The following is a 12,294-nucleotide window of genomic DNA, read 5'->3' on the forward strand; positions in this document are numbered from 1 at the left end:
AAGGCTAGGTTACGAGCGTTCAGTTAGAAACACAAAAAGGTAGAAAATAATTAGTTTATTTTTATATGTTTTGTGGCTACAAGGGGTTCTGTATGTCCTAATAAAATAAAATAGTATAGCAAAAGAAAATTAAGCTTTGAGCACACTATGAGGGTCTAATTCACCTGCATTCTGTTTAAGTAAAAATAAAAAAAAAATAAATATCAAGTATATTTATATTGAAGCAATTTCTAGTGAATTATCGACATTTAATGCTTACCCACAGTCTAACGTCTACCTTAGCTAATCTATGTTTCATCTTTATGGTCTTTGTAATGGAAAGGGGTATGACTTTTCTTTTAACTAATAAAAATGGAATATCCAGAACTAAATAAAACCCACCACGAACCCAGACAAATCTATGAGAGCAAGGTTTATCTTCAAAGAAATTAGTACTGTAATCATTCACTTTTGACTGTCCTTATGGTAAGATGTTTTGACAGATTCAATTCCTTAAAACTAATATTGGTAAGTGAATCGAACAAACTAAACTGAATTTTCGCATTATAAAATCGGCAACGGTGACGCAATGCCAGAGATTAAAACCACACTGATTCACACTACCTATATTCTAGATGAGTTAAGAGTTGCTCTTAGATAACTTACCTTTAAAACACTGAAGATACGACCAAAAAACAAAACCATTGGACCAATGTTGCTGTTTACACATGGCAAAACGGCGGATCAAACGTGCGGTTTACACATGGCAAAACGGCGGAACAATGTTGCTGTTTACACATGGCAAAACGGCGGACCAAAGTTGCTGTTTACACGTGGCAAAACGGCGGATCAATGTTGCTGTTAACACGTGGCAAAACAGCCGACCAAAGGTGCGGTTTTGGGATATTTAACATTTCAATAACGCGCCCAAAGAGCGTTGAAGAGAGAAATTTCCAATTTTCCAGGCCGAGGGGCGCCAAAGCCTGACCGCGCCCTTTGGCAGCGGTGCGGAAGTGATTATCCTACTGTCCCCTCGCGACGTGTCCTGTGCTCAAAGGACCAACAGATCCTTAGCCATAGGGAAATATGCTGTCGTCGAAGAATTGAAGCTGGTTTTAGAATACTGTAGTTGGATTATGCAATTCCATGAAAATAAGTAGCAACTGAATTTTTATTTAGTTTTCCTGTTTGCTTAGAAGTTAACCACAAATTTGAATATTTTTGCACAAGAGCTACGTGCCCTTAACTTGAATAGGGACATACCTGTATGTTTTTAGTCCTGGGAACTTGTGTTTTTTCAGAATTTGTTGTTGAAATGCAATTTATGCAATTGCAATACAAATAAAAGTACTTGACAAGGAAGTGTTGAGAAATATATTACAAAAATGTTAAAAGTGCAAGGTTAAAATATGATTTATACTAACCACATCATCAGATAGCAATACTGCAGTTCCTCATATCATTGCATTGGCGATTTATAATCGAAAATTAAGAGACATGACAGTTTATATAACTCTCTTAAGTCATAGTATACGTCACAATAATGATAGAAATTATTCATTATTTGTTGGGGATTTAATACATTAATAATATACAATCATCTTGGGATATACACTTACGTACCTTGCTCGTAGTACACCTAAATTCTTTAGTGAGGCCATGAATGGAAGTATTCTGTCTGGCGAGCGATGATAGGCAGATTTGGGAACAAAACATCACTTCACGGCGATGAAGAGTAAAAACATTCATGTACAGAACCACTGAAGTGTTGCCCTAGTCGGACAGAAAACCGAATCAAGCTCACTAAACGTGTGATGTATGTATCTCTTAAACATTTATTAATGCTCCTAAAATAGTCAATTTAATTGAAAATCTTTTATAAAAATATGTGTCAAGATAGAGTGAATTGAATTGAGTGTTCCTCACTCAAGTTTCTTTAAACAATAAGAATCGTTGTGAGAAGCGAACACAATATTTATAATTATCAGATAAACTAACTCATCCTAATTCTCTGAAACGTCTACAGACTAATAAACTAGGGTTGCTTTCAGAGAGGTGAAAGCCAGTTGAGCGGAACAAACGTGATTTGATATTTGTATAAGTAACTAAATGTAAAAAAGTCAATAGATGTATTAATGCTTGTTTTATTGATTATAATTGTAATAATTCAAATTTGTTTTTACTACATCTTGTTATTCAGACACCTCTTCCAGAAGTGCATTGGTAGTTTTGACCAGGAAAATATTACAGTAGTTGGAATCTGATATTAACATCCAAAAAGGGCATTAAAGTATAAAAAAGAGAAAGGAAATTTAACATTCAAATTCAACTTTAGCCTACAACAAAAACATTGGTGTTCGTTTTTCACCCTTACAATCGGTTTAAAGTATTTAAGTATAAAAAACAGTAACTATTTAAAAAAAAACACGTGAGTATTAAAGTATAACATCAGGAGGGAAAATTTGACATTTAAATTCAACTGTGCAACATAAACATTGGTCTTCATTTCAACCCTTGCAATCGGTTAAAATCAGCTTTCTTTGCTGAAAATAATTTATGATTGTTAATACCAAGTATTCTTGATATGATTGTAATGTAACTGGAATGTAGGTCTTCCACCATTATTGGGACGATTTAGAGACGGCATTTTAATACTGGCCTTAATAAAACCATTGACCATTGGATACAGAAGATTTTGATGAAAAAGCTGGCTATAAATTTAACATGGGGATGGAATGTATAGTTGTATTGATAGTCAAAGATAACCGTGGTTAAAAGTGTACTTCTATAAGTCCAGGTAATTAATTATTTACTTATTACGGTTATAACTGGACGTATGTATAGTCCGTGGCTTGGCAATCAAATAACAGTATTTATATAGGATAGGCTACTGTTATCAACATTTGAAATTACTGAATTGTTACCAAATTACTGTTTCATAAAATGCAGATTCCATTTCAGCCGAGCCATTAAAATGAGGATTTGCCGAACAATTATTAATATTACAGAATAGTATTTAATGATGTACAACTTTTCACATTTCATAAATTATATGTTAGTTTTGCAATGGGCAAAGGTCCAAATCCAAATGTTCTTTTCTTTTGGTTTTTATGTAGTAATTTGCTACAATCATTGACTTTATATAAAGTCAATGCTAGAATACAGTAGATGGTTTGTTAAGACCATATGCAAACATTTTTGAAATCGTTTCCCCATTTAACCAACTATTCCAAAAGATAAAAATTATATGGTGCAACACAAATAAACAACTCGATCACCTACCTATAACCTACACTTTACCTTCCTAATCTAACCTTACTTCAAAACATTTAATGTAGTCACGAGTACTCATAAACCCCGACCTACCTTCCCCACATGCCTAAATTAGATCAGTGTTCAATCTGCGTTTTATTAATAAGTGTAATAACTTACTGCACCGTCGATGTAATTCAACATAATATAATCTGTGATGTATTATCGGATTAAATATCGATTTCGATGTGGTTCGATATATCGCTTATTAAATCCTGATTTCTAACATTGGCTGTTTCTAATCAGCTGGCAACACAAATAGGTTCCCATCCCAAGAAAGTAGTCACTGGTCCGTATCCCTCCGCTCCTTGTTTATGCTCCGCGCATTGAGAAAGTAGTTCCGTATATTTTCTCGATTTTCAGTGAATTCCGCGCCTTAAAAAAATGTTGTAACGGCATTTTCTTGTTTATTAAAATCATAGGAATGGTTTAAAAACGTTTAAAAGAAAAGTATAGAAAGTTCAGAAATACCTTATGATTCTCTTGTTTACATTTTTCTTGTAAACAAAAAAACTGTCATAGCTACTTTAGTCCCATAAGCCTAATGTTAAAAATTTAAAAATTTAAGTTCGTTTTAAATTGCATTAGCATTATCTAATTGAAATTTGTTTGTTTACAAACCATCTCATTATTAGTCTAAGTAGTCTTGTTAAGTTTGGCTGAAATGTGTTCAGCCGTTATTGAGTGATGGTGTTCTATTGTTTGCATTGAAGTTGATCCCAAAGAGCTTCGCTCGCTTCGCTCGCTCCGCTCAAAGAACGGACACAAAATAAAACGTTTATCCGAAAATCCTTTCAGCGATGAAACTGAGCAGATGGAAGAGCAGAGGCGATTTATTTTACAACGCAGGACAAAGCACTATCACGCGTGTGGGCCTCAGGAAGACGAGGAAGATAGCGAAATAACCAGACAGATTTGCTTGGCGAGATCCAAATGCCAAAGAATAGAGAGGGTTGATGACGGGCGCTGGGTGACGCGCCAAAAAGCTAAAACTGTGATGCTTCTTTCGACCGCGGCGCACCATTCATACCCGGCACCTGGTCTGGACCTACTACTGGTCTGGTACTAGAGTGTCTCGTCGCTCAGGATTGTGATGTGTCGAAGGAGGAATTGGAGTATGAAATGTCTTGTGTAGCATTTTTATCGACCAAGAGCTGTTTAATTACTCAAGATCATTAATTACAAACCCAAGGACAGCTGAGTCCAGTTTCAAACCATCTAAAAGCTACTAACTTTTCTCAAGAAGATACTGTATAGTAATTAAAGAGAAAAAGTTGAGTTTAATTTTCTACACCTTACTCAATATCATATGTATATCATACAATAGTCAGTTTCTTATACATAAAGCTATTACAGACTTAGTATGTACAAAAATAAATACAGTATACATAGACACGAGCCAATTGAGTATACGTTTAATTAGGTATTTTTCAAATTTGTTTATGACAATGGCATTTTTTTTTCATTATGTGGAAGCAAAAGTGCAACCTTCTTCCGACATCGGTGAGATTTGTATTTAAAACAATAAAGATAGTTTCGAACGTTTTCTGTCAGGGCTCTTCCTCTCGTATGTACGGTGCTGCGGATAGTCCAGGTTACTTTACATGGCAATGAGAACCGTCCTAAAAATTGTTTGGGAAATGACAGTAAATATGTTTGGATTTTTATTAAAATGATATTTTGCTCTTGTATAATGATTTTGCCCATTGTTCATAGTGGACTTTTCTTCAAAGCTATGATTCCAGTATTGCTGACCCGATTAAAGAATCGGTTTAAAAATCGAAACCATTATTGTAGGCTGTGCAAGCAAAGTAAGCATTCTTCTGGTTCTCTCGCCGCTAACAACAGATCAATCAAGAGCTGCGTGCGGGTGTTGGTGGGGGTGGCGTCTCACCCCCCCACTCTCTCTCTCTCTATCTCGCGGCGTCGCGACCTAAAGCACTAATCATAACACTCATAACCATCTCGCGGACATGCGCCGCTGCGCCTCCACGTCCACTAACACCTTCGATTTGCGTCATCCCCTCTCTCTCCCCGCTTCTGCGGTTTCCGAGTTATGTTTGTATTTTTAGCCCGTGTCTGCGCTAATAGCTCGCTCTCTTGGACAATTAGCGTTGTTCCTCCATCTCTCCATCTCCACAGTCTCCATGGGCCATTACGATTGTGGGCTACTGTAGGAGTTTTTGTGGAGTGTCTGTGAATGTCTAGTATCGTCCCATGTTTTGAATGTGAAAATTGTTTAGTGATAAAACGATTCATTTTCGGACGTATCTTTTGATCCACCGCGCAGGCAGACCGTGACGTCACGCAGGGGCGTTGATCACCGATGACTCGGATTTTTCAAATTTGAAATCAACTGGAGGAATGAAGGACCGGAAGCCGAGATCCGATCCGGATATGCACCATTGCTGCCGCATATTTCACAGTTTAGCGCGATCAGCGCCGCACGGCGGGCGCGGCCGAGCGTGGTGGGTGCATAAAGACGCCGACAACTTCCGTCAAATCATCCATAAAAATAAATAGCTTTACGGTGACAGATGACGGATCACAATCGGCCATTTTGATTCCGAACCAGTGAGCCACGACTGGAGAATTGCCGTAATGATGGAGGCGGGGTAAGAGAGGAACAAAGCGACGGCGTCTTGCGAAACTGCGGACGAAGCTCTCACGATCCTCCTTGCGCAAGGCGGCGTCACGGCGTGGCGATGCGGGGGCGGGGGTTATACAGGGTCTACACACGCGGGATGATACGAAACAATACAAGAGTTTCCCAAATAATGCGTGAGACAAATTAAACAAAGTTGTCAACCCTACAACGGATTGTTAAAATTAAATTAATGTTTTGCCACTTCAACACTCGTTTCTATAAATTGGCGTGCCAGTATCTCCTAAAATACTTTTTCTCCGTCTAGATACATTTGTTGGTTTAAAACCTCAAAAGATTAATACGAACGCTCCTGTAAGATGAAATGACGTGTTTGTTTTCTCCTCAGTAACCACACATTTCTAAGGCAGTTTAAGAGTTTACAGGTTGTAAAATTGAGTAACGAGTGTTTGTGCGCTAAATACACGGACCATCTGTCCCTGTTATGGTTCCAGCTCTCGTCAACAGCACGGCTATAAATACTGAGTCTACAGAATGTCAGGGATATATCCGATACGGCACTAGCTACTAGCTTTGTCTCACTAGTCCATTATTTTTAAGTCTAAATTTAGCGTTATGAATACTCCAGCTGAGCATAACACAAACTTATTCCGAATAGTAGGAAATATCCCGCCCCATATGTCTGGGGGTTGGCTCGGCTATTTCTGTTATTATGTTTGGGGCGCGGCTATTTTTCTTCTGGAGGTCGTATATTACTTCTCAAAATGTGGAATACGGAAGGGCTTCTAGCAGTGGAACTTGAGACGAGAATCTATTAGCGGCGTATTTAGTCCCAAAGCATATCTTTGAGGGCCTTTGCTCGTGACATGAGATATGAGCGACGAACGGAAGCATTATGTTCAACGTTCAACTTAAATCAAGATGTTTATTACAATAATTTAAATGCTATTCTGTAAACATCACCACATTTATAGTTAATACTCTTGTACACAAGTCATTTCGAGATGTATATTGTGATAGATGTTTTATACGTTAGTCTAATAACTCTGTTTGTTTTTCAGGAGATGGGCCGATAACGGACTCTGAAGAGGAGGCGACAAGTCCGAGAGACGACAACGTCTGTGACAATTGCAACGCCGAGTTTTCGAATGTCCAGGAGGCCGAAGACCACAGAAAGGAGTGTATACCGCCCAAAGATGTCGAGGTCCTAGACAGTCCCGGCTCCGGAGAGAACGATGAAATGCCTCTCTCCGGAGACGAGGAAGACGAAGAGAGTAGTCTTCCGGAGGAGGGTAAAAGGCAAGAAGAAGTTCGAAGGCAGAAACAAGATGCCGAGAATAACAACAGCGTTGAAGATGGAGAAACTGAAGGTGAAGGAGAAGACTTGCCACTGGGGTTCCCGTTCCAACTGCCAGCGGCCGCAGCAGCGGGCCATGTGACTCTAGAGGCTCTCCAGAACACTAAGGTTGCTGTGGCACAGTTCGCGGCGACGGCGATGGCCAACAACACTGACAACGCCGCCGCACTGCAGGAGTTAGCAGTGCTGCAGTCTACACTGTACACATTACAAACTCAGCAGATGATGCAGCTAAACCTGATACAACAGTTGCAGCAGCAGTTGCAGATCACGCGGCCCAAGGACGGAAGTCCCACTCCTCCCCTTCCTCTCACCATCACACCTCGACCATCCCACAGCCCTCTGCCACCCTCACTGCCCAAGCCCAGCAGAACCCCGACCCCGGTCAAGCAGGAGATCCCCATGGCCATAACCACACCGACCACTCAGTCCGTCCCGGCCTCCGCCCCTCAGGCCACAACACCAACTTCTGCCCCCAAGCCTGTCACGGCTTCCCCTCCAATACACACGCCCTCTCTACCCCCGTGTTCCATTTCATCTAGTTTTGCATCTTCTATAATTACGAATCTCGATCCACCTCCTTCTCCGAGCGAACCTAACACGCTCGAAATGTTGCAGCGTAGGGCACAAGAGGTCCTAGATAATGCCAGTCAGGGTTTACTTGCAAACAATTTAGCTGACGAGCTAGCATTTAGAAAGAACGGGGGTAAAAGTATGTCACCATATGATTCCAAGACGGGGGGCAGGAACGAGCCGTTCTTCAAGCACCGATGCAGATACTGCGGGAAGGTGTTCGGCAGTGACTCCGCCCTCCAGATCCATATCAGATCGCACACAGGTGAGCGCCCTTTTAAGTGCAATGTTTGCGGTTCCCGGTTCACCACTAAGGGCAACCTTAAAGTACATTTCCAAAGGCACACATCCAAGTTCCCGCACATCAAAATGAATCCTAATCCGGTACCCGAGCATTTAGACAAGTATCACCCGCCTCTGCTAGCGCAAATGGGAGCTCATCAGAGTTTACCCCCCGGAGTTCCTGCACATCATCCACACAATTCTCAGCCACCGCATCACCACCAATTCCCCGGCAGCCCTCCCTTCCCTCCCACAGGGCTGCCGATGTTCCGACCCCAGCACGATCTCGTCATCCAACCGCACCACCAATCCCTCATCAAACCCGTCCTTCCCATCCCACTGTTCGGGCCACGCCAAGACTTGCACCAAGAAGCCCCGGAGAACTTGAGCAAACCGGTGTTATCAACACATTCCACCTCGCCTCCACCGTCCGAAAGTAGTGACCATTTCAAAAAGGAGATGTCGGATGACGATGGGCCTATTCCATTGACGATGTGCACTACGGAGACGACTGAAGAACCGGTGAAGAGCGATGAACGACTCACTCCCAAAACAGAAGCCGAGGGAGAAATGGAGCAAGAACAAGAAAGGTACTCGCCCATGGGCTACGACGAGTGCAGCTCGGACAGCAAGTACAGCCACGAGGACATGCTTGGGACCAGGGAGAGTCCAGAGGAGAAGCACGACGACAGCCTGCAAGACCAGCCGGAAAACCTCTCCAACAAAAGTACGTCTGTCATAGGACATTTTAGTTTTTCAACCGACCAACGCTTTCCTTCCTTCTCTTTTCCTAGTCTTACTCATTCTCCTCCCAGTAGCACTTCATCCGGCCTTCACACTCCTCTAGGTTTTAACTCAAATCCTGTTGATATCGATCCGTCCAAAGATCCAGCCCTTTATACTAGTCTCCTTCCCCGTCCCGGCAGCAACGACAATTCCTGGGAAAGCCTAATAGAAGTAACCAAAACCTCTGAAACTTCCAAACTTCAGCAATTGGTCGATAATATAGAGCACAAGCTAACTGACCCTAACCAATGTATTATTTGTCACCGCGTTCTTTCTTGTAAAAGCGCTTTACAGATGCATTACAGGACCCACACGGGAGAAAGGCCCTTTAGGTGTAAAATATGTGGAAGAGCCTTTACGACCAAAGGGAATCTGAAAACTCACATGGGTGTTCATAGGATAAAGCCTCCCATGAGAGTCCTCCACCAGTGTCCCGTATGTCATAAAAAGTTCACCAACGGGCTCGTTCTCCAACAGCACATTCGCTTACACACGGGCGAGCCCACGGATCTGACACCCGAGCAGATCCAGGCGGCCGAGATCAGAGAGTACCTCCCACCGTCCATGTTACCTCTGGACTCCCAACCATTCCTACCCCTCCCTCATCCTCCTGACGATCGGCGCGTCTGTGGCCCTCCAGTCAAAGACGAACCCCCGTCAGAATTCTCGGAGAAGGTCCAAACCAGTAGTTCTAGTCCCTTATTAGGTTCGCCCTCTTTCTCCACCTCACTAGCTGCCCTCGAAAATCAAGTCCGAACCATTACCACAGTAGCTTCTCAGTATAGTCAATCGCATGTAAACCAAAATGAGGAATTGTGCAATAACACTTCGTTCACCCCTATTACAGTGAACGGTGAAAAGTCTCCGCCGGGTTCGAGTCCTAGTGGGTCCGAGGGGCAACTGACACCATCCCCCCAGACCCATCTCCACTCCCATCTCCTACCCCGTCCGACCCAGCGACCGCCCAGTCCCGCGGCCTCGGAGTCAGGCAGCCTGGGCGCTCTGGACCTCACACCGAGAACTTCCACCGGAGTGTTCTCGGGGTTCGGCCTACTGCCTACCTCGGCGCTGTCTTCTCTCACCTCCTCAGTGTTAACGTCCACGGCGTTCAGCCCCATGGGACTGGCTGTGGGACCCGCAGGTAACTTGTCCCTCGCCCCTTGTGTGTTCATGTTGTCTGTCGTCCGTATATTACTACCAAATGTTGATTATTTCACTCCCAGTGCATGTATTCAAACTTCTCAACACTCCCCTTAGTTCAAGCTATGATAAGTGTAATCAGTTTTAAATATTCTTTTCTAAGGAAAGGAGAATAATCTGATTCACTCCAATTTACATTGATCCATAAAATGAGTCTCAGCTTAAACAACCTGCATGAACATTTAAACAAAACGTTTTCCTTTTCCATTTTAGATGCAAAGGCATTAAAAAAAGCTAACGGGAGACATATTTGAGTTATTTTAACCAGAAACGCAGTTTCAAGTGTAGGCCTACCGTTTGATATCCCCAACTCAAAGTTGAAAGTAGAAATAATTTAACAGTACGGGCGAGGTTGAAGCGCTCTGAGCGACTCGAGATTGGCAGGTGTTCAGCAATGTACGCACTCGCACTTCCAATCTAATGATAATGCATTGACATTTTAATGCGAAGGCTATAGATAGAGAGACCCGTAAATAAACGTTGAGCGATCCGCCGTCGGATGCCAATAGAGGTTAGACCTAGATGCTCGCTTATTTTATTTTTGATTGCGTTGGCAAAGGGCAATCGCTCTAGCGATCGATTTGTGGGTAATCATGTGGGAAGCTTGAAACGTATTTTGAACATAAATTTTTGGCACATCCTTAACGATATTATCAAGTGTTTATTGTTGTTGGATTGACTGTTTAGGTTGAATTATCGTTTTGGCACAGACTTAATACCTTACCTCAGAAAACATCACCGTGATAGTTTAGTTTTAAATTTAAACTATTGCTATTTATTTAGTTTATCCTTTATTTTCTCCCGAGTCTAATGTTCGATACACAAATTGCGATATATCACTTGTATTCTACCATCTTTCTGTTTGTACAGTGAGGGGTAACACCACTTGCAACATTTGCTTCAAGACGTTCGCCTGCAACTCTGCGCTGGAGATCCACTACCGCAGTCACACGAAAGAACGTCCCTTCAAATGTACCATCTGCGACAGAGGCTTCTCGACCAAGGTAGGGCACCAACTAGTTAGGCTAACTGGACAACTGGTTAAATAATCAAATGATCTTTGACAGTTGTAACAGTTCCCACAGTTCATGCTTTCCACAACATTTCCTAAGCCATGGAAAGTACGAAGTAACTTTTAACTTGTTTTTCATAGTTGGTACACATTTTTCCTTTAGTTTTTTTTGTTTGTGCTCTAGTTTAAGCACTGTTTTATTTTATCTTACCTAAGCAAATAATTTAAATCACAGTATAATATACCTTTATAAATATATAAGAAGTGATATTTGTCTATAAACCTACCTAGTTTGAAATCTAAGATTGTTGACCTTCTTTATTGTTCTAACCACACTACTATCCCTGTGGTATTCACCGGAATCGTTACTGCAGTATTCTGACAAGGGCGTTCAAATTCCGTTGGCTTTTGCTAAACCTCTTTAAATTAAGTCTTTGACGTTGAATAGGAAATATGATGCATATTGAAAATAATGAAAACGAAACCACAACCTAACCTAACCTAGCTCAACATGAATTTAAAGAGTTTTACAGCAGGGACCCTCTTTCCTCTTTTCTTCGCCATCTCTGCCCGCATCATACGCGAGATGGAGGAGGGGCCAGATACAATGGTACTATTTGTTTGGATGACATTTGCAATAAGTGGCTCTCTGAAATTAGCGCATAGTTTGGCCCAAACCCAAACTATGACTGACTGGTCGTCCCTCCGCCTCAACTATTATTTTCCCTGTGACGGGTTTATTTAGAGATGGCAGCCTTCTTTTGTCTTCTCGGCTAAGATCGCACTACCACTTTTAATTGGTCCCATTTAATAACGTTCGTGTGTTTATCACCGGACGTTTCTAAACAAACGACTACTTTCAACTTGTAAAATGAATTACACTAAATTCCACTTTGCGAACATTCAGAGTTTTGTTTTGTTTGTCTTTGTTGAAAAGTTTAATCTTTTTACTCGTCTCAGAAGCTATTTTTTCTTAGTCAATCAATTGGTTAGTTTACTATAGGAAACAAAGGTGATTCACTTTGTGATTACGGTTTCAACAAAACCATGTTACTTGACCCAATTCTCCTTCTATTACCAATTGTTGCTTGTTTGCTACATTAAAAAATATTGATTTCAGTTTTTATACAAATTTTCCACTCTCTTCTATCAAAACATAATGCTGTGGCATCATTCGAAATATATTTC

At 41.5% G+C, this 12,294-nt stretch overlaps 1 protein-coding gene across 6 annotated transcripts in view; it reads left to right on the forward strand.

The window, feature by feature from the left end:
* LOC128999955 (sal-like protein 3) overlaps positions 1-12,294 on the forward strand; it is a 123,437-nt gene that overhangs the window by 103,811 nt on the left and 7,332 nt on the right. For 3 of the 6 annotated variants that reach the window (XM_054426752.1, XM_054426750.1, XM_054426751.1), the window contains exons 2-3: positions 6,958-10,035; positions 10,965-11,098. In XM_054426752.1, the coding sequence (XP_054282727.1) occupies positions 6,958-10,035; positions 10,965-11,098 (3,212 nt within the window). The remainder of the gene's footprint in view (positions 1-6,957; positions 10,036-10,964; positions 11,099-12,294) is intronic. The other 3 variants (XM_054426755.1, XM_054426753.1, XM_054426754.1) reach the window with 3 other exon arrangements.

This window comes from Macrosteles quadrilineatus, unplaced genomic scaffold (genome assembly GCF_028750875.1).
Source record: "Macrosteles quadrilineatus isolate MER2022 unplaced genomic scaffold, UCM_ALF_1.0 Scaffold_8__2_contigs__length_117827958, whole genome shotgun sequence".
In the NCBI taxonomy this organism is placed as follows: domain Eukaryota; kingdom Metazoa; phylum Arthropoda; class Insecta; order Hemiptera; family Cicadellidae; genus Macrosteles; species Macrosteles quadrilineatus.